The 23,612-nt window shown below is 43.1% G+C and overlaps 1 protein-coding gene across 1 annotated transcript in view; it reads left to right on the forward strand.

Annotated features, from left to right (window-relative positions):
• The first annotated feature begins 17,220 nt into the window (after positions 1 to 17,220).
• The window catches only part of HSPA4 (heat shock protein family A (Hsp70) member 4), a 45,593-nt gene continuing 39,201 nt past the window's right edge, over positions 17,221 to 23,612 (forward strand). Inside the window, exon 1 of the mRNA XM_047778621.1 lies at positions 17,221 to 17,606. Within this exon, the coding sequence (XP_047634577.1) occupies positions 17,500 to 17,606 (107 nt within the window). The 5' untranslated portion in view covers positions 17,221 to 17,499. The remainder of the gene's footprint in view (positions 17,607 to 23,612) is intronic.

The raw sequence follows: 23,612 nt of genomic DNA on the forward strand, positions 1-23,612 counted from the left end.
TTATCTTCCATCATGCTCCATCACAAGTGATTATAGTTCCCTGTGCTATACAGCAGGAAATAGAGGTTTTTAAAATTACAGATATCTTTTATATTTCTATGAAAAAGTAGTAGAAGATTACTTTTGAAGAAGATGGACTTCTATTTAAATGTTTATGTGTGTTATGAGTTTAAGGATCTGTCATTTCCTGTTTTATCTGCTTTCAGTGATTGTCAATAAACTCTCAAAACATCATTTCAAGGCTCCATACAGATTGTGTCTGTTGACAGGCAAATTTAATAATTTGCTAGCAAAGTGCAATTTACAGTGTCTGTAATTTCTGTAAGAGAAATTTTAGCAGTTAAAAAACTTGGAAGGGAAAAATTGTATACATAGGTTATATCACTTGTAATTAAATAAAATTCAGTTTGTGCTGATAAGCTTAAGCTTCTGTTATCCCCTTGCTACTTTACTTCATGCTATTTCTTATCCATTTAGATGGTAAGGGCATTTCAATTATAATTATTTTTGCTACTACACCTGTTTAAAGGTTTCCCTGAAAAAGTTCAGAGGACAGGAACTTGAGGCACACAGTTTACTCAGAAAAGCAGAATCAAAGGCGAAGTGGAGGATACCTTCTAAAGGGAGTCTCCCCGTCTTGCCTAAAAGCAGAACTCTGGAATGTGAGTCTCTGGCAAAAGTAGTAAATGTATTATTTCTCGACCACAGCTATATTAAAAGGAGTCATCAGACTATAGGTTTTCATTCCACAAACGTTAGTGTGACTGTACAATATAGTAAAATCGTGTTGTAATCAGAATAAGGCATTAGGCTATAAGTGAGCTCTGGAAATGGAAAAAAGTACAGAGAAGGTGTACTTTATAGTCACAGTTTTATTCTTTTTTTTTTTTTTTTTTGGCCCCACCCACAGCATTGGAAGTTTCCGGTCTAGGGATCAAACCTGCACCACGGCAGTGACTCAAGCCACTGCTGTGACAATGCTGGATCCTAAACCCGGTGTGCCACAAGGGAACTCTGTTACTATGTATTTATTTACTTATCTGTTTATTTATTTATTTGTGGGCTGTACCCACCACATGCAGAAGTTCCCAGGCCAGGGCTTGAACCCAAGCCACTCAGTAACAACACTGAATCCTTAACCAAGTCCCCAAATAACTCCTCTGCTTTTGAACTTGCTGTTGTGAACTGACTGTAGATTTACAGAAAATTTGTAAAAATACTGCAGTCCATGTGTACCTCATAAGCTTCCCCTGATGTGAGCATCTTACATAACCATAGTACCATGATCAGAACTAAAATATTAACATTTGATCAAGTATTTGGTTTAATAATTAAACCAAAAACCTTACATGTATTTCACCAGTTTTCCCATAATGTCTACTTCGGTTCCATTATATCACCCAGAAAGTACATGCAGTTGCTTCTGAGTCTGCTGCTGTCTCCAAGTTCCTTAGTCTTTCCTTGTCTTTCATGCCCTTGTCGCTTTTGAAGAGTACTGCTCATTTTGTCTAATGTCCCTCCATTTGGGTTTGTCTGGTGTTTTTCTCATGACTGAAGGGATGTTATGCTTTTTGGGAGAACACCACAAAAATGAAGATTTCCTCATGCCAGCATGTCATTTATTATTCGTGATGTTGACATGCCAGCATGTCATTTATTATTCGTGATGTTGACGTTGATACCTTGGTTAAGGCGGCTTCATCAAGTTTGCTCATTATAAAGTTGCCATCTTTCCCCTTTTAGTTAATAGGTACCTTGAAGGAGATATTCTGAGACTTTGCAAATTGTTTGTCCTCAGAGTCACCCACTACTTTCAGTGGACCTTGTTTACAATAGTCATTACTCTGATGTTTTGCAGATGGTGATTTTCCATTTCCCTCTTTGCTTCTACACTAATTGGAATTATAAGGAAGAGTTGCCTCTTCCCCCCTATTCATTTACTCAACGGTACTGTGGACTCATGGATGTTTATGTTGTTCTATGGGTTAAAATTCAATAATTGCATTTTGCTGCTCAAATTGTTGTTCAGAAAACAGCGTTGTGAAATTGCATCCTGGTGCAAAGTCAAATGTGTGTTCTTTATATGCCTTTGCATATAATAAAAAGAGCTCCTCTTCCAGTAGGATAAGTGAATTTAACCAAGTTGGCTAAGTAAGGGAGACGTTCAGAGCAGGGAGATCATTTGGTTTGTAAAGTGTAGTGGCCATGTGAGGGGACTAGTAGAAAGGCACTCAGGCCTTTGTAGGTTTGAGGCTGTGGTCCTCCGAGTGAGAAAAGGATGGCCCTTGCTTCTGCCTCTGGCTTGGGGGTGAGAGTGGTACCTGAAGTTCCCTGGAATGGGGTAAGAGCTGCCTTCCTCAATGATTTCCACTTTTCAAGAGGGCTTGAAAACTACTCAAACGTTGTGTCACATTCTCTGATCTTCACACACAGCTGCTTGGGTTCTTGAGGGTCCCCGGGCCTTGATCGAGGCCTTGCTGTGATGTGCCTTCATGAAGTGATTGTGAAGCTGTGTGCTTGTGAATACAGGATTTGTTGGTGGAGGAGAGAAGTTTACGTGCAGAGAGAGGCAGATAGAGAGGCAAGAATGACCTACCTAGACTTGATTGTCTCTTCCTTCAGTTTTTGGGGTTATCACAGCTTCCCTGTGATTAATAGGGTTCAGGTTGGGGTTCTGTGTCTTGCCTCCAAAGGATCCATGTTTTACAAATTAAGGGACTGAGATGCAGAAGTCTTTAAGTCATTTATCTAAGGCTCACTGCCTGAGCTTTTTCCATGATACAACTCTCCTCTCCTCTCCAGCTAGTTTTAATTATGGTCAGCCCTCCTTATCTGTGGGTCAAGAGTCTATGGAGTCTATCAATTGCAGAACAAAAATACTTGGGGAAAAAAATTCCCAGAAAGTTCCAAAAAGCAAAACTTGAATTTGCCCTGGCAACTGTTTACATAGTATTTACGTTGTATTTACACTGTTTAAATAGCATTTACATAAAAGCCTTAGGTATTGTAAGTAACCTAGAGATGATTTAAAGTATACAAGAGGGAGTTCCCATTATGGCTCAGCAGAAAAGAACCTGACTAGCATCCATGAGGACACAGGTTGGATTCCTGGCCTCACTCAGTGGGTTAAGGATCCAGCGTTGCTGTGAGCTGTGGTGTAGGTCACAGACATGGCTCGGATCTGGTGTTGCTGTGGCTGTGGTGTAGGCCAGCAACTACAGCTCCGATTTGACCCCTAGCCTGGGAACCTCCATATGCCGTGGGGGTGGCCCTAAAAAGACAAAAAAAAAAAAAGTATACAGGAGGGCATGTGTAGATTTTATGCAAATATTGTGCCATTTTATATAAGGAACTCGAGTGTGTATGGGGTGGAGGGGATCCTGAAACCAGTTCCCCAAGGATACCTGAGGGGTGACTGTACTTTGAGATAATATAGAATGAGTTCCCTTATGTCTTTTAGGATTCAATTGCAAGAAGCACAAAATGCAACTTTGGCTAAATAAACAAAGAAGTTATTGGTAGTTTGTTGGCTAGCTCCTAATCTAGAAGCAAGAAGTGCACACCAAGCCTTGAGGAGGCATTGAACCAGAAAAGTCCAGCTCTTAGTCATGGGAACTTGAGTGCTCCCTCTTTAGGCGATGGCCAGCAGGTATTAGATCAGCCCCCCTGCAGTACCTGTGTGCCCTGATCTCAACAGTGAGGTTCTCAGCTATGAGTTTGCTTGGCTTCTTACTGAGATGCACCCAGGCCCCCAGTCAGGGGTAAGATTCTACCATTAGCAGGCAACCAGAATGAGGAAGACGAGAGCAATACTTTAGAGAATGAATGCTGAGCAGAAAAAGCAAAAGATATACATTATATATCCTAGCATAGGACGTCTCAACAAGATCTTTCCATGTAGATTTTTCATACCTAGATATCAGAGGTAACACAGTTTTGCAAAGGCCTACAGTGGCCAAACATTTAGAAAGGTCATAAGGCAAACAAACAGAGAACTAGCTGAAATGAAAATCCCCATCTCTGCTCTCTTTCTTGCTCCCTTTTCTGGTGAGGATGATAAATTTCTGTGCTCTAAATTCTTTTTTTTTTTTGGTCTGTTTTTGTCTTTTTAGGGCTGCACCCCCTGAATATGGAGGTTTGCAAGCTAGGGGTTGAATTGGAGCTGTAGTTGTCGGCCTGCACCACAGCCACAGCAACATGGGATCCAAACCGCACCTGCAACCTACACCTCAGCTCACAGCAACGCCGGATCCTTAGCACTGAGTGAGGTCAGGGATCGACCTGTGTGCTCATGGATTCTGGTCGGGCTCAAAACCACTGAGCCCCTACTGGAACTCCAGATACGTAATATTTTTAAGAAATGAAATATTTAACATACAATTAAAATGCCCAGATTTAAACCACATAATTTGACCAATTTAAACAAATATATACATTCATGCAACCACAAAAGACCGACCCACCACCTCAATCAAGATATAGAATATTCTTTCATGATGTGACAAATCACAAGATACTGTTACACAACAGGAGGCATGAGGAATGAGAGTCCCCCATCACATCAGTCCATCTGGAATGGAATGAAGTTGTCAGTTTTTTTGCATTTCACATTGTCCACCTAACTCCTATCCCCCTTCTTGGCTCTTAGTGGACATTGCTCTTCTACTGTGAAATTCTGACAGCTCCTTGCAGCTGTTATCAGCACCTAAAAAAGGTGTCAGGTTTCCTGTAGAATTGGTTTCTTTTTTTGAAAATTTGAGTTTCATACAGACCCATTTTCTCTATTCAGTCTAGACAAAATAATTTCTTAAGTTTTTGACTCTACTTTTTTTTTGTCTTTTTGCCTTTTTTCTAGGGCTGCTCCTGCAGCATATGGTGGTTCCCAGGCTAGGGGTCGAACTGGAGCTACAGCTGCTGGCCTGCGCCACAGCCACAGCAACGCCAGATCTGAACCACGTCTGCGACCTACACCACAGCTCACAGCAACACCAGATCCTTAACCCAGTGAGCAAGGCCAGGGATCAAACGAGCAACCTCATGGTTCCTAGTGGGATTTGTTAACCACTGAGCCATGATGGGAACTCCAAGTTTTACTTTTGGTGAATGTAAAAAACATATGGAAAAACACAATTTACTGTTAGGTCCTTAGGCACATAGAAATTAAACTTTAAAAAAAAAAATCAGTATTGTTGGCGTTCCTGTTGTGGCTCAGTGATAACCACCCAACTAGTATCCATGAGGAGGTGGGTTCAATCCCTGGCCTCACTCAGTGGGTTAAGGATCCAGCGTTGCCATGAGCTATGGTGTAGGTTGCAGGCGCAGCTGGGGTCTGGCATTGCTCTGGCTGTGGTGCAGGCTGGCAGGTGCAGCTCCGATTCCACCCCTAGCCTAGGAACTTCCATATGTTGCAGGTGCAGCCCTAAAAAGATTTAAAAAAAAAATCAGTATTTTTCATGAGTATATATCTTAAGATTTAAAAAATATGAATCAAGTAATATATAATTAAGAGTCCTTTGTGTGATAGCTAAAACAACTGAAAAAACTTTGCTTATTTTTTCTAGGGTACCAAGTACTACTAGTACCAAACTCACCAAACTACTTCATTTCTCATTAGAATGCTAATCAGGAGAGTTCTCGTCATGGCGCAGCAGAAACAAATCCGACTAGGAACCATGAGGTAGGGTTTGATCCCTGGTCTTGCTCAGTGGGTTAACGATCCGGTGTTGCCGTGAGCTGTCGTGTAGGTCACAGATGTGGCTCGGATCTTGTGTTGCTGTGGCTGTGGCGTAGGCCAGTGGCTACAGCTCCGATTAGACCCCTGGCTCGGGAACATTCATATGCTGAGGGTGCAGCCCTAAAAAGACAAAAAAAAGAATGCTAATCAGAAAAATACTAAGTCAGGATTCAGTTTAAGTGGTGTGTAAAGCAGAAAGAGAACAGTAAATATACTTTGTTTTATGAATAAGAATAGCAAGATAGACTTTCTCCACAAAAAGCAGATGCAGCCTAAGAGCACTTCAGGGTTGGGAAGTGTATCTTCTTCTGCATGTGAGAAGCATCAGCTCAGGTTCCAGACAGGCTCTGGAATTGTCAACGGATCCTTTTCTTGTACTTGTTATCGGTAAATTCACTATCAAGATTTTCTTGTTGCAACATCTGGTTCTTATTAGTCTTTCAAGAATATGATCAAACTTGAGTTTACTCTGGACATTGTTAGGATTTGCTTCCAATTTTGCCAGCATCTGTAAATCTTGTCCACGTTAGGTACTAGAACTTTCCATTCATTGCATGGTGGACCATGATTATTTTTGTGAAAAACCATATATGCCCTGACTCTGAATTTTAAATATTCGAACGCTTCTTTTTCTTTCTTTCTTTTTTTTTTTTTTGTCTTTTGTCTTTTGTCTTTTGAGGGTCCCACGCATGGCATATGGAGGTTCCCAGGTTAGGGGTCTAATCGGAGCTGTAGCTGCCAGCCTGCACCACAGCCACAGCAACTAGAGATCCAAGCCTGTCTTCGACCTACACCACAGCTCATGGCAATGCCGGATCCTTAACCCACTCAGCAAGACCAGGGATGGAACCCGCAACCTCATGGTTCCTAGTCGGATTTGTTAACCACTGAGCCACAACAGGAACTCCCTTTTCTCTTTTTTTGAGGTATAATGGACATATAACATTATATTACTTTTGGGTGTACAGCATAATGATTTGATATTTGTATACATTTTGCAGTAAATCTGGTGAACGTGCATATGAAGGGCTTTTTATCATTGATAAATCTTCAAAGTGAACTTTAATCCCAGGCATTTTTATATGAAGATACTTACTGCTTTTGGAAGGTGGGTTTTATTTTTTTTAATTTAAAAAATTTTTATTGTTATTTTTTTTTCCTTTTAGGGATGCACCTGTGGCATATGCAAGTTCCTGGGCTAGGAGTCAAATTAGAGCTGCAGCTGCCATCCTACACCAGAGCCACAGCAACATAAGATCCGAGCCCCAATTGTGACCTACCCCACAGCTTGCAGCAATGCGGGATCTTTAACCCACTAAGTGAGGCCAGGGATCAAAGCTGGATCCTCACAGACACTATGTCAGGTTCTTAACCTGTTGAACCACACCGGAACTCTGGAAGGTGGGTTTTAAATGTACTAGTCATGGCTACTCAGGTTGCAAGTGACAGAAACCAAAATCAAAATAACCCTGGAGTTCCCTTTGTGGCTCAGCATGAGTCTGTAATGAGTGTCTGTAATGCCATCAGTTGTCACTGCTTCTCTAGTCTATGCTGATGGGCCTCTGTGTTAACGGATTGTGTGGCACATGCCCAGCAGAGATGTCCTTGGAGGACCCCGCTCCATAGCTCCCTGATGAGGAGGATCCCAGCTCCCCGATCACCACTCCTTCTTCACTGTTGCCTCTTGTTCCAAGGGTCTCTCCCAGCCAGCAGCCGTCTTGGGTCCGGTGAAAGCGTCCAAATTCAGCCACCTATTCCACCATGCAGTGGATCCAGAAGAACTATATATTTCCTTGTCACGCCATGCCACTGTCCTCCCGTGGTTCCTTCATCTGACTAGCTCTCTCCAGTATTCTTTTGTTCCTATTTGTCCCTCCTTTGTTCAAAGGAGGAAACTGGTAAGCATGCTGCCTCCCCATGCGGCCAACTAAGGCCGAGAATGGAGGTCTCCCTTCCCTATGTACCCCTCTCCAGTCTTTTTTTTTTTTTTTGCTTTTTAGGGTCGCACCCAAGGCCTATGGGGGTTCCCAGCCTAGGGGTTGAATCGGAGCTGCAGCCGCCAGCCTACGCCACAGCCGCAGCAATGCTGGATCCCACCTGTATCTGCCACCCACACCACAGCTCAGGGCAACACTGGATCCGTAGCCCACTGAGTGAGGCTGGGGATGGAGCCTGCATCCTCATGGATGCTAGTCAGATTCATTTCCACTGAGCCATGACGGGAACTCCCTCTCCCATCTTTACAAGGGATTCCCTTCTCACTTGTCTTCCCTAGAGAGACAATGCCTTCTGTCCCTCTTTGGTGGGAGGAGGAAATCTCTTCTCACTATGAAGTAATTTTGCATTCCCCACAAAGCAAATCACCCTGTCCCCGTCACTGGTCCCCATTCCACAGAGATGGAGGCCGGGTGGGTTGGAGTAGGAAAGAGGCTGGAAATGTCTAGGCTGTGTCTGTTACTCTCTGGGGGGAGGTGGCTGGCTCCAATTCCTGGCAATTTTCTTAAGGGTGGGGGTGAGTTAGCACTTTCCTGTTCTTACCTGTGGGCCCTAATTCCCAATTCGGGACAACTGGAAATGGGAAAAATCTCACGGAATAATCCTGTTTGAGCAACAGCAGTAACAACCATCTCTCATATTTTCTGATCAATTGCTGTGTGTCAGGCAATGTACATTTTATAATAACTGTAATATATTCTTTTCTTTCTTTTTTTTTGTCTTTTTGCCTTTTTCTAGGGCCGCTCCCTTGGCATATGGAGGTTCCCAGGCTAGGGGTCTAATCAGAGCTGTAGCTGCCGCCTATGCCAGAGCCACAGCAATGGCAGATCTGAGCTGCATCTGCGACCTACACCACACCTCATGGCAATGCCAGATCCTTAACCCACTGAGGGAGGCCAGGGATGGAACCCACAACCTCATGGTTTCTAGTCAGATTCCTTTCCACTGCACCACGACGGGAACTCCCTGTCCATTGTTTTTTAAGGATATAGTCCTTGAAGTAGAACTGTTGTCACAGAGTGTGTATACTTTTTCCAAAATTCTCTCTAGGAAAACAGAACCAGATCATATTTTCCCTGATACCTTCACCAATAAGGGGTACTGCAATTTGTTTTATATCATATTATATTGTTTTTCCAATATGCTATGAAAAAATAGAATGTCATTATTGTTTTAGTTAGTATTTTTAAAAATTCCACACGAGGCCGAACATTTTATATTTATTTGCTGTATGTATTTTTTAGTAAACGTCGTCTTCTAATATTTGGCCTATTTTTTCTGGTCTTTTACTATTACTATTTTTTTTTAGAGCCACACCTGTGGCATATGGAGGTTCCCAGGCTAGGGGTCTAATTGGAGCTGCACCTGCCAGCCTACGCCACAGCCACAGCATTGCTACATCCAAGCTGTGTCTGCAATATACACCACAGTTCATGGCAATGCCGGATCCTTAACTCACTGATTGCGGCCAGGGATTGAACCGTCATCCTCATGGATACTAGTTGGGTTGTTAACTGCTGAGCCATGATGGGAATTCCTGACCTATTTTTTCTGATTGGCATGATAACTATGTGTATATATGTGTGTGTGTATATATATATGTGTATATATATATATAATATTTGATGTCACAGGTATTAAGGATATTTCTTACGAAGTTGTCAAAAGATAATTTTTTTATTGTAGGAAAGTATACATAACACACAAGTTATTATTTTAACCATTTTTTCACCTTTCTTTTTTGGCCTTTCCCATGGCATGAGAAATTTCCCAGGCCAGGGATTGAACCCAAGCCACAGCAGCAACCTCAAATGCTGCAGTAACAAAGCCAGATCCTTAACCTGCTGGGTCACCGGAGAACTCCTGTTTCTGGACTTTTATTTCTGTTTGTCTTTGTCCTTCCTGGTACACAGTTGTAATTATTACAGCTTCATTACACTGTGTTCCCTCCTGTCGTTGTGACAGGGTGGCTCGGCTACCAGAAGCCACGCCTTTAGTTAAGAGAGCTACTCCTCACAGAGGGCAAATGACCAACTTTGCTTTAGCAAGTACCAGCAACTCTCAAATATCGCAGTGCTTTAGGAAATTCTCCTGAAAATTCTAGAGAAAGACACTCACCTAAGGAATCCAAAGTAAAACCTGAGTGGGTGTGGGTGTGTGTGTGTGTGTGTGTGAAAGAGAGAGAGAGAGAGAGATGGAAGGGAGAGCGAAAGGAGCTCCTTTGTGAACTTCTGTCAATCATTTTCAGGTCATTTACGTGCAGATGCCCGATGGTCACTGTGTCCCCTCTACTTTGGAAGGGGATTTTACTTTTAGAGACGAAGCCCCCCAAGAAAGAACATTAGAGAGAAGCCTTCATGGAGGCATTTTAGTTACTCCACTGCCATTCTGAATGACTTGGAAGAGAACTTTTAGTGGATGGGGGCTTCTTGCCCCCCTGGATCTCATCTCATTTAGGGGCAAGATGATACATCAAAGATGAACATGCTACTCCTTCCTGCCTCCTCACAACATGTGCTGATACTATTGGCATTTAAAAAAAAAAAAAAAAAGATATCCCAAGCCCTGCTCCCTGGCACAGACTACTGAACCAAGCTGGGATCTTTAAGGCCACTGCTCTTTTTCAAAAACAAACTTTTGCCTTCAGTGGAAATGGCACAAAATATATCCATATTTAATAGACTACATAGTAGGCTTAAAGGACCAGTCATCCAGTCGTGAAGAATGATTTTTTAACCACATTTCTACTCTTTGCTGAGCACCTGATTCTTTCAAAGCCTTTCCAGAATACATAACGTTCTTGTCATGCTTTGTGTTTCACAGTTATCTCCAGAGGGGAAGCTGCTTCTCGTTACCTTTTTCAGGCTTGTCTTTGTCTTGTCTGGAAGAGAAACTCTGAAGTGAGCTCAAGTCAGTTCTCTTGTTTCAGCCTGCTGATGCCTGCTGTTGCTGCTTCCCTTAGCCATGGGGATACATTCCTGTGCCGTTGCCAGGAAAACATGTTAGTCCCTCTCCTCTGAGTTAGGGCTCGCACGGCTGGTGTTCAAGTGTTAAACTGGGATCGTCTGTGATATATTTAGATTTTGAACTCACATTGCATTTGGACATTGGCTACATGTCCACAAGAAAATTAATGGTCCTCCTTCGGTTGTGAAGCAATGCATGGGCGGAATGCCACGTGAAATTGTTCCTAGGAATGCTGTTCCCGTAACACTGGTTTCTCCAATTAGACATATTCACACTCCAGATGCCTCTTCAGTCAGGAAACCTGAAAAGTGAAGTATTATCAGAGGCCACGGGACCTTTTAAAATCATTGTCTTTGAGTCCTAGCGCGAGCATTCTGTCCTGAGACAAAGGAGCTGTATGCGGCTGAAGGGAAACCAGCACAGGGTACACTGAGTCCTGATGGGTCTGATAGTGTGAACAAAAGATGGTAAAGAGAGGTTTGCAGTTTGTAGACATGACACGGCAGTGGCTACTGTGGCAGCATAGCTCCCTGGGGGCGGGGCGGGGGGGGGTCCTCTGTACTCAGGAACAGGACAAGCCAGAGCAGAACTAACTGAGTAGAGCAGTTCAGAGTCACGTTTCTGCTCTCAGCAGACCAGACCCACAGGCAGGACTTTGGGGTGGAGCTGGAATGTCAGCTGCTAGAGGTGGATGAAGACTGAGTCTGGGGCTGGTTGAGGAGAGGGTGGAGGCCGGAATTAAGGAGGTGAGTCAGGCCAGGAAAATTATCAGTGATCAAGAGACCTAGAAGAAAGGGTCAACATTTTCTGATCTGCTTGCCTGGTCTCGAGAAATCGGTGTGAAGTTCACCCAGCACTTTAAGATTATTTCAAAGAAAAGGGTTTGGACTGATGACAAAGAAGGACAAATGCATAAGTGAACATCAGCCCGAATAAGGGCAAGAGAGTGGAACTTTGCGGAAGGACCTCAGAATGAGATCATAGGGCTACTCCGTAAGCAGGCAGGACGATAGAGTGAGGAAGGACACAGGATTTCAGCCAATTTGGAGTTAGAAGCAGACTGGAATCGTACTTTCTATGTCAGAAGAGTATTATGATTAGAAAAATGCTTGAGGGAAAAATGCAGGAGATTCAATTGTGATCTACTACTCTTTAGCCGGAACTTCTTGTATTTATAACTAAACAAACTTTAAACTGGTTTTCTTTTTCTTCCTCCCTTCCCTCCCTCCTCCTTCTCTCTTCCTCTCTGATATTTTATATTATTTGAATTGTGATACCCAAATCACTCAGCACAGTATCTGGCACACACTGTAGGAGCTAGAGATGTAGGCAGGATTCCACTGGACACTTGGCAAGGAAGATTATGAATTCCCAACAGACTGAGAAACTTTTGTCTTATGGTGGGCAGGCTATAAACACTGTAGATTTAAAACAAAAAGGAGTTCCTGCTGTGGTACAACAAGATTGGCAGCGCCAGGACACAGGTTCAATCCCTATCCTGGCACAGTGGATTAAAGAATGCTGTGTAGGAGTTCCCGTCATGGCACAGCGAAAAGAATCTGACTAGGAATCATGAGGTTTCGGGTTGGACCCCTGGCCTTTCTCAGTAGGTTAAGGATCTGGCATTGGTGTGAGCTGTAGTGTAGGTCACAGATGCGGCTCAGATTCCGAATTGCTGTGGCTGTTGTGTAGGTCAGCAGCTGTAGCTCCAATTTGACCCCTACCTGGGAACCTCCATGTGCCGAGGGTGTGGCCCTAAAAAGAAAAAACAAAAAAACAAAAAAACAAAAAAAACATTCCTGTGTGGGTTGCAATTGCATCTTGGCTCTGATTCCTGGCCCCAGAACTCCATACACTAAGGGGCAGCCAAAAAAGAAAAAAAAAACAAACAAACAATAACCTTGTTATCTGCTTAGAACTAAATTTAATCATTGTATCAGAGAAAGGCAAATTCCTCCTAAAATACGCTGCTAAATGAAAAGAACTTGTGTTCCACCCTTGGGGCCTCTAACATTAAATGTTCTGGCAACTTTATTGCTTCACCATCGTGCTTCTTGGAAACTTGCCCCTTTAAATTCTTTAGAATTCTTAAATAACTTTTTCTGACTTCATTTATTTAAATATCCCAAAATAGCCTCTTGAGCTATAAGTTGGATGATCAAGGAAATTATTTTTAGCAGGATGAGTACTCTCTGTGACTAATGTTAGTTATACTTTATTTTGAGAAGGACAAATGGTTAAAAAGATTGATAGGACCAATAGTATTTTAAAATCAAAGCAGTGCCAAGGCAAATAAGGCAGGTAGGTATGAAGTTGGAACAGAAAAAGATATGGATGTGTTTTTGGCCAGCTTAGCTAAAGGCTGTGGAGGCCTCCTGCAGTGTGGAAGACAGAGACAGAGCCCACCACCCAGACATAGGGATCTTTTAGGGAGTTTAGGCACTTCAGCCTAGGGCAGCCTCTTTACCTGAAAACTCAGTTCCCCTCTTGGTGGCTGTTCAGCTAAAAGACACAAACAAGCCAAAGAGCCAGAGAAGGAAGAATTTCTTACTTGCAGCAAGTAAGAACTCCGGGATCTTTCTCAAAGCAGTGTCTCCCAACAGCAAAACTGGGAGAGTTTTGGAGTTCCCTGGTGGCCTAGCAATGAAAGGATCCAGCATTTTCACTGCTGTGGCTCAGGTCACTGCTGAGGTGTGGGTTCAGTCCCTAGCCCAGGAACTTCTGCATGCTGTGGGTGTGGCAAAAAAAAAAAAAAAGGGGGGGGGGAGTTTTAAGCTAAGGGTACCTGCATATCCCTGAAGAGGCTTGAATGGTGTATGCAGATTCATGAAAAGGCTTGAGCAGATAATTCAACATATAACTGAGACAAAGCTTTAGCTGATTGAAGCCAAAAGGGTGAGAGAAGTTCAACATTCTCCACCTAGGTGGGGGCCTTAGTCCTGGCAGAACTCAAAGATGTGTATCAGACTGTTTTGTCACTTAAGGAGGAAGTAGAACACCGTTTTATGGCCGAACTATTGTTTCTTTCCCTTTTTTCCTGCGTTCTCTCACTTCCCTTACGATCTTAATTACTGAGACCCGTTCAAGGGCAAGCACTGTGATCAGGCTTAGATCATAAAATGGCTTAGGTCAAAAATGGCTTCTCTTATGTCAAGAAAGTCATGCCTAGTTCTCTTTCTCCAGGGATCCCCTACCTGCTTGAAGCCTGGCTTCTGTTTGTCCAGTGCTTAATAATCCACAGCAGACAGATACAACTCTTGCCATAATTAGGGCCAGTAATGTCTTTGGTATTATTGATATCCTCATAGTTGGAAGAAAAATAGGAGATAAAGGAAGGCAGTTCAAGGTCAATTTTTGATGTTATTTTTTTTTTTAAATTGTGGTAAAATATACATAACAAAACCTACCATTTAAGTCATTTATAAAAAAGATGACTATTTTTATTTTTGGCCTTGGCATGCAGCGGCTTGACATGAGTTCTCAGTTCCCAGATCAGCGAGTGAAACAGGGCCTCAGCAGTGAAAGTGCTGAATCCTCACCACTAGACCACTAGGGAGCTTGCAAAACTTTTTTTTTTTTTTCCTGGCCACGCCCATAGCATGAGGAAGTTCCTGGGCCAGGGATGGAACCTAAGCCATAGCAGTGACAACGCCAAATCCTTAACCCCATAGGCCACCAGGAAACTCCCCCAAACCATTTTTATGTGTATAGGTATGTGGTTTTAATATAGTCACATTGTTTTGCAGCCATCACTACTGTCCATCTCCGCAACTCATTCGTCATCACAAAGTGAAACTACACCCACTAAACAAAAACTCTCCATTCCCTCCCACCAGCAAGGCCCTAGTGACCACTCTTCTACTTTGTTTCTATGAATTTGCCTATTTTCAGTGCCTTGTATAAATGGAATTATACAAAATTTGTTTTTATGTGTCTAGCTTCTTTGACCTAGCATGATGTTTTCAAGGTTCATCCATGCTGTAGAATGTCAGAATTTTTGTTCCTTTTTGAGGCTGTATAACGTCCCATTGTAACTATATACCATATGTTAAAAACACATTCTTGCATCAGTTTATATTTGGATTGTTTCCACCTTTTGGCTATTGTGAATAATGCTGTCAGAGTTCCTGTCATGGTTCAGCAGAAAGGAATCTGACTAGCACCCATGAGGACGCAGGTTCTATCCCTGGTCTTGCTCAGTGAGTTAAGGATCTGGGATTGCTGTGGCTGTGGTTTAGGCCAGCAGCTACAGCTCCACTTGGGCCCCCAGCCTGGGAACCTCCATATGCCTCAGGGGCAGCCCTAAAAAGACAACAACAACAACAAAAATGCTCTGAATATGAGTGTACCAGCATCTTTTTGTCCTTGTGCTCTTTTTCAAAGGCTTTTTTTCCTGACTCCACACCTCCTATTACAGCCTCAGGTTAGCACAATGGCAGGTCCTGAACTCCTCAGTACTTCTTTTTGAAGACAAAAACAGGTTTGATTTAGCCACAGTGTGAGAACTGAGTGGTAATTAGCATATTTAAAGACATATAACATGTGTTTTAAGCATTGTTCCTGGAGACTGAGGTGGCTTTTTAGGTAGCAGGTGTGAAATAAGATTCCTATTTTATGGCAAGACAAGAATTTTTTTTTGTCTTTTTTTTTTTTTTTTTTTTTTTTTGCTTTTTAGGGCTGCACTCATGGCATATGGAAGTTCCCAGGCTAGGGGCTGAATCACAGCTACAGCTGCTGGCCTATGCCACAGCCACAGCAATTTGGCACCTGAGCCACCTCTGCGACCTACACCACAGCTCACAGCAACTTGGGACACCCGACCCACTGAGCGAGGCCAGGGATCGAACCCGCATCCTCATGTACACTAGTCAGATTTGTTTGCCCTGTGCCACAATGGGGACTCCCAATAATATGTCATTTAATGTACAGCCCTCTGTCTCTAAAAACATAACTGTGCCAACACTTCTAAAGAGGGGAACGCTTCTCAGAGCTTTCTGAGATGCTCCTCTGGATTATAATCCTCAAATCTGGCTCAAATAAAATTTTCCTTTTTTTTTTTTTGGCTGCACCCAAAGCATGCCAAAGTTCCCGGGGCCAGGGATTCAACATGTGTTATAGTAGTGACAATGCAGGATCCTCAACCTACTGAGCCACCAGGGAACTCCTCCATTTCTTTCTTAGAACAAGTAATTAATTTTTCATTGACACAGCAAACGCAGAGGTTTGGGAAAATTTACTTTTGTCTTTGTTTATCCACTTTATTAAGTGGTCCAATATAATTGAGCTCTGAGATGGAGGTCTTCAATTTAGCCTACCCAGCAGCAGTACTTCCTGAAGTTCTTTTCAACCCAGACTAGCTAGCTATTACTTTTTTTCTAACTTGAAAGCAGCCTTTCATTTTTCCTAGTGTCCAGCATTCTGTGTTGTAACAGTTGCCATCCTGTAAGGGGATCCCATTTACTTGTTTAGCTACTCCTGTTACTGGTTGGATTCAGGTTTTGTGGGGTTGAAGCTTACACAATGTTGGGGGCCCTTAAAAAATCATAAAATAGATACTTAGAACAAGAAATCATATCAAATTACTGGAGACACAGATATTCAGATTCCTGGTCTTCTAAGATTTCTTCAAGCGATTTATAAGAAATGCTCATTACGTAGAGTTGCTTCCTGATTGCCAGCTGGCTTCCTCTCTATACCAAGAACACATCATAACTCTCCACAACTCCCTGCTTTCCCAGGTGCCCCTGCAGGGGAGAGTGCCTGCTTCATGTAATCCTGGCACTACCGATATGTCTGAACGTACCTATGAGTGCGTGTTTCTTGCATCCAGCTCAAGACAGGTGCTTAAAATGGGTTGGGGATTGAAAGGCTAAAGTGCAGTAGGTCCTTTAGGGGCAATTGCATCTAAGGACAGGACCGGTTTAGAAAACGGTGCAAGACTGAGGGAAAAAAATCAAGGCAGGGGGATTGAGAGTGACTTCCTCCCCTCCTTCGCAAAGGGCTCTGTCTCTGATTTTGACAGAACCTGAACTAAACCTCTGTTCAGGGCCCGGGCCCAACAGCAATCTTTTCTTCTACACACCAGACCCCACCAAGGCGAGATGACCAGGCTCTCCCAACTTTGAGGATTAGTGCGCGGTCCCATTTTACCGGGGCTCAACACAAGATGGGGCGCGGGAGGTGCCACAACCGGAACTTTCTCTGAAATAAAGAAAAACGGCGGAAGTAGGCCAACAGCGCTTGCTCAGTACTTTTCCTCAAACCAGCGCTCCTATTTCCTTCTGGAAGAGGAGCTGCTTCTCGGTTCCGCGCCGCCGCGAGGAGCGCTGCTGCCGGTTCTGTGCGCAGGCTCAATTGGCCAGCTCCGCCTCTCTGCCATCTTTTCTGCGGCTTAGTCCCTTCCCAGGTTTTTGCGGCCGGACGTGACGTAAACATGTACGCAAACGGGGGGCGGGGCTTCAGAAGGAAATAGGAGCGCTGGTTTGCCGGGGTCTCGCGAGAACATCCCGTCGCAGTTCTCGCGCTGCAGCTTTACTCTCGTCGCAACGAGATCTTTCGAGATCTTCTCCGCCCCCGCTACCGGCGCACCTTCTGCGGCCGCTGAGCCGGAGCCGGTCTGAGCAGTGCCCTCCGCCGCGGCTTTCCTTCTAAGAACCGAGGGGCTCGTGTGGTCACCCTCACTTCCCCAACTAGCCCGGGTTCCCCGGCCCACACGGCCGTCTTTCCGCGCGCCAGCCCCGCCGGGGTCCGTGTCGTGTCTTGCCGGCCGGACCGGGGCTCGAGCCCGAGCTGTAGCCGGCGCCATGTCGGTGGTGGGCATAGACCTTGGGTTCCAGAGCTGCTACGTCGCCGTAGCCCGCGCCGGTGGCATCGAAACGATCGCTAATGAGTACAGCGACCGCTGCACGCCGTGAGTGTGGGCCAGGCCAGTCGCGTGCACTGGGGGGTGGGGAGGTAGCACTTGTTCTGGTCTGTGCCACTCGCGGTTTGGGGAACGTGGGTCGGGCAGTAATCTCCGTTCCGAGCCGAGGCCGTGGTGGGTAGGGCACCTCCATTGGGTTTTAGGTCACTGGTGGCCGCGACCACCACCGTGTGGGTCTGCGGCAGGGGCGAGGCCTTTTTTTCTGTGGCCCGCCGGCTGGCCGAAGGCTGTGAATGGATACTTGGACCTGCGGATGTATTGAGTAGGAGTTGGGGGAAGGCAGGCCTGGGATGTGGGGTGGACCGAGCTCCTCTTTTAGAGAGTACATAATAGGCGCAGGGAGTACTGACGTTTCTTCAGACCAGCGCAGAGTTTGGAGTTTTGCACACAGCAGGCGCTTAATAAAAGTTAGTTGAGTTGAACGAGTTCTGGCGGTCGCCGGCCCTAAGAGCGGCCAGAGTCCCACGTGAGTGGGGGTGGGGTGGCGCCCGGAAGAGAGGAAGCCGGAGCACCGGAGATCTTGAGGTTGGGTTGGCACGGAAAGATAGCAGAAATGGATTTAATAAAATTTGATGGCTTTTGGATATCTTTGCATTCACTTTGATTTTTTACGTCGTTTCAGTAAATTGAACCACGTTGGGTCATTTTCTGTTATCATTCTGTATGCATCCACCCTTAACAGCGTTCCATTCTCAGGGTAATGCATTCCATCCGGGGTGTTGGCCGCAATTGTTAATGAATGACTCAGGGGCTCACTTCGACTTTTAGAACCTATAGTAAGTTATGGGACCAGTATAGACACAGCGCTAAAAAAATCATGACTCACCCAGGCCTTTCTTTGGTTAGAGTTAAGAGTCTACTTTTTGAATTCCTAGAGATATCTTTCAATCTATTGTTTTCCTTTCGGACAAAATTTTTTTGAAGTTTCATATTTGTTAGATTCTCATTGTGTATCATAAAGGGCCTCTTTTCTAAGGCCCATTCCCCCCCCCAACTTTTGTTGGTTTTCTTCAGCCACAGATTTCTGGCCAAGTCTCTTGCTCTGTTTACTAGGCTGATCATTGCTACCCAGAAGACTCACGTTTCCCTTGAACTTGTCAAATTTCTGCTCCTAATTTTATTTCGCCGTCCTTGTGGCATGTGAAAATTCCCAGGCCAGGGATCCAGTCCTTGCCACTGCAGTGACAAAGCCAGCTGCTTAACCCACTGAGCCACTAGGGAACTCCTTCTGCCCCCTTTTTTTACACCTAACTCAAGCGCTTCCGGGAAAATCCACCCCAGATTCAAAACTATAGTCTGATGTTCCTTTCTCAATTTTATTTGTAGTTTTCCATTTTAATGAGACGTTATGCACACAAATACAGTTAACCCTCTTAAAATATACACTTTTTTTAAGTGTAATCACAAATTTAGGTAACTATTCACACAATTTTAAAACATTTTCATCACCCCAATGAGAAATCTTGTGCTCATTAGCAATAACAACCTAGTCCCCTATTCACCCATCTTAATAGTTTTCAACGGTTGATCTAATATGTATTTCCAGGGAAGTGTATTGCATACCAAAAGGTTTTTTTTTTAAAGCATTAAAGTTTGTTTTTAAGTATTTAGGCATTAATTTCCTATTTGGTGTTGCTTTCTGCATCTAGCTAGCTTCATCTGTAGAGAGATCAGAGATCGTCTTCCCCAAGAAATTAGACCCAAGGGTCTAGTATGCTGAGCTAGACTTGTAACTTCTTGGTCTTTTCCTGCCTAGGATTGAATAGACTTGAGCTCCAAAAAGAAGAAAGTTACAGATATTGGAACAAAATGTACTTGTCCTTTGTTTTAGACTCTTATGCTCCTTTTCCTCCATCCATTGGGCAGATAGTAACTGCAGCAGTTTTATCATGACTCTCATTATTTGGAACTGAAAGAGTTGTTTCAGAAAAGAATTTAATCTTCCCAAATCACAGTTAAATTTGTCGCAAAGACTGGATGGGTGACTAGACATACCATGTAATTGTGATAAGAGTATCTATTTAAATAGCTTATTTTCCTTATATGTTTTTCCTGTATTTCCTGGGAACTTAGAGGGATGCCATATGTTCAAATAATTTTTTAACTATGGTCTTGATTAGCTCTGTTGTTGGAGTCTGGCTAAGTAGAAGAAAAAGGTTTTTTTTTAAGTAATGGTTATGGAAGAATGGATTTACATCTCAGGTACACATGAACTTTTTAATGTGAGTGGAATGAGATGCAGGTTCTGGAGAGCTGGCTATGATGGGAATAACTCACTTCAAATTGTGGGTGCAACAGGATATGAATTCCATTCTTGATGAGCCAGTTGAGTCTTACCCAGAAGAGACCCTTGCTTCTCACCAAATTTAGGTTTCATTTTAGCAGATAATGAGTGCTTCCAAAATGCCGTTGTACTAAGCAGTGAAGGTAGTCTGATAGATAAGATCCTGACATTGTCGACATGGCTAGTGGAGAAAACCAGATGCTAAACAAACATATAATTCCTGACTACGGTAAAGGCCCCCATGGGAAAGTACAGAAAGTGATGACAGGGGGACCTCATTTAAACTGGATGGTGGTAGTGATGGAAGGTGCTCTAAGAGAAGTGCCATTTAAAATGAGTCCAGAGGAGGAGGATTTTCCCATGGGCGTGAGGAAAGAGTTGTGCCCATCAAAAGGAATAGCAGGTGAGGAAGCCCTGAGGCTAGAAGAGCTTGGTACTTAGGACAGACTGAGAGGATTATAGCCACTTCAAAGATTGAATCTGGAGAGGAGATAGGCAGGGCAGGCTAGGTTATGGCAGGGCTTTGTAAATCATGCTAAGGACTTTTATCTAGGTGCTGTGGGAGGTGATCCAACTTATATTTTAAAAATATAGTTGACTCTTTTTGAGGAGAATAGATTTGAGAAGGGCAAGAGAAGAATCAGGATGACGCTTAGGAAGCTAGTGCAGTATTTGGTCCATGTGGGAGTTGATGTTGCCCTCCACCTGTGTGTAGCATGGGAAAGAAGTGTGGGCAGCTTAGAGATAAACTTGGGAGTTTTAAATTATGAGTCTCTGTGTTGACATTTCTTGACCATAGGCTTTGGGATAAGAGGAAAGCCTATTTTTACATTTAGTTGGATTATTACAGTAGAAAGGGTACAAGCTTAAAGCTTCTTTGGAATTAAAATATTAACGGACTGCAGACATTACAGGGGTTAGTTGGGCCATACTGTGTAAAATTTATAGGGTAGAGATGAGTTACTTAGGGTAATTTTGTGTGACTTAGTTCCTAATAAAACAATGTATTAGTAATTTGAAGAGATAAAATTGTCTCTTGATAACTACCCTTGAGAGAGCAAAAGCTGAAAGTATGTGTAGGTTCTGGTTAACTGGCAGATTAACATCTGAGACCTTATTTGTGTAAGAAAAGTGTTCCTCTCTGGAGTGAATGTCTATGTGTTGTGTAGATCTAAGTAGAGCTGCAGGATGACTTGGATCTTTTGGGTTCAAAGAAAAGGAAATTTGATTTGTTAGCTAAAGTTTCAGACTACTGACATTTCTCATGTCTAATTTATCAGTTGTGGAAACTCATGCAGCAACTAAAATACAGCCTTGTATACAGAATTGGTAGGAGTACTCTACAAAACTTCATGTCATTGAGTTCTAAATTGGGTTTCCTAAAGTAAAAAAAAAAAAAAAATTCTTTTTTTACTGACTTAACCAAATACTTGTTTGCTTTAACAAAAAATCAAAGTGCTTGGAGTTCTCTTGTGGCACAGTGGATCCGGTGTTGTCGCTGCAGTGGCATGGGTCACTGCTGTGGTGTGGGTTCCATCTTTGGCCAGGGAACTTCCATATGCTGTAGGTTCGACCAAATAAAAAAGTGCTAAAGTAAGATTAAGTTTCTTCTCTAATTATTTGCTGTTTGCTGTATATAATTGCATGCCTTTTCCCAGACTTCTACAAATCGACAAATAGGGCCATTTTTTTTTTTTTTTTTTTTTTGTCGTTTGTCTTTTTAGGGCCATGCCTGAGGCATATGGAGGTTCCCAGGCCAAGGGTTGAATCAGAGCTACAGCTGCTGGCCTAAACCACAGCCACAGCAACACAGGATCAGAGCTGAGTCTGCGGCCTACAGCACAGCTCACAGTAATGCTGGATCCTTGACCCACTGAGCAGTGCCAGGGATTGAACCCAAGTCCTCATGAATACTAGCTGGGTTCGTTAACCACTGAACCACAACGGGAACTCCACTGTACTGTATTTATGAACTATTTTCTTTCACTTATATTTTAGACATCTCTCAAGGTCAGTAAATATGTATCTACCTCCTTGAATATATGAGAGACCATGTTACGGCTTTAACATGCTCTCCTCAAATGCTCAGTTTAACTCTTAAATTTTTGTAATTAGAAATAGTCTTCAGGAGTTCCTGTTGTGGCTCAGTGGTGAATGAACCCGACTAACATCCATGAGGACACAGGTTTGATCCCTGGCCTTGCTCAGTGGGTTAAGGACCTAGCATTGCCATGAACTGTGGTGTAGGTCGCAGACATGGCTTGGATTCCATGTTGCTGTGGCTGTGGTGTAGGCTGGTGGCTACAAGTCTTGATTCAGCCCCTAGCCTGGGAACCTCCATATGCAGAGGGTGTGGCCCTAAAAACAACAACAAAAAGGAAATAGTCTTCAACAAGTAGTCTTTTATATTTACATGTTAACATTTTTATTTTGGTTAGATTTCCAGATGTGAAAGTGGACAAAGGATATATATATATGTTTAGAATATTGCCAAGATACTTTACAAAATTTAAGTGGTTATTTTATACCAGAAACGTAAGTGATTTCTCTGTTTGACTGGTTTGTGAAAATTATGAGTTATTAAAAGTACATAAAGTGTTGAGAATAATATTTGTCAGATAGTAAATACTCCTTAAGTATTTGCTAATATTGCTATTATTACTTACTTTTTTGTATTTGTTCTCTTTATTAATGGACTGTATATTGAGACAGTACAATGAAATCAATGGAAGTTGGCCTTTAGGGTTCATCAGATATGTAGCTTTTAATGTGTAAATGTTACTGACTGAGGAGTTTGTGATTCTTTAGGAACTGGCTGTCTTGAAAGTGTGAGTTGTTGGGTTTGTTTGATATCAGCTGTTTGGGTACTTGCTAGTTCATGGCTAGGGCAGTGACCATGGTTTTCCCTGATTAACATAATAACCATTAGCAGGCCAGTTTTGACTGCATTTCTTATTTGATAGTCTAAATAGTCTTGTAGCTTCTCTGAAAAACTCATTTTCTTACATTGTTTAAGAAATTGATTTAAAGCAACAGCCATCTTAATGTCCTGAGAGTAGTTGTACACACACCTAGAAACATGAAACTGTACCATTTAAGGAGCAGTGCTGATTGTAGCTCTTCCTAATATCCCATCAGAATGCGCATACATGTTTGGTCAGTAGTATCTCTTATCCAGGGAAGATAATGCCATTCTCTGGTTTTAAAAAATGAGTATTTCCAGGACTTAAAGAATAGAACAGAGGAGTCTTGAACTTGATTCGAATTAACTTCATGTGATGCCAGCCTGTAATTTGGAGTGGAGGAGAGGCAGTGCTAGTCAAGCAGCAAGTGTCTTTGAGTACTGCTGTTGTAGCAGCATTGACTTGGCCTTGCGTGGATATAAAGGAAGCGTAAGATAGAGTCCTGAGGTGGAGATGTAATCGTTCTAGTTGAAAATATGGATGCCATGAAGCAACAGTAAATAGGATAAGAGTATAGCTGTGGACAGGGTTATTAAGTACAGACTTTAAGTACAAGTTCAGTCGGGGCTGGAGTGATAAGGAAAGGCAGGAGTGGGACTTGAGGAAATAGGATTAAAATACCTGGAAGAAAGGATTGAGACAGTGAAGGTGTAGAAGTAGGAATTAATCTAATGGGTTTGATAGGCAGTACAAAAGTATGTATGTGTGGGATTTGGAGTTAGTCCTGATTTTTTTTTTCTTTTTTTG

Source organism: Phacochoerus africanus, chromosome 4 (assembly GCF_016906955.1).
Source record: "Phacochoerus africanus isolate WHEZ1 chromosome 4, ROS_Pafr_v1, whole genome shotgun sequence".
Taxonomy (NCBI): Eukaryota; Metazoa; Chordata; class Mammalia; order Artiodactyla; family Suidae; genus Phacochoerus; species Phacochoerus africanus.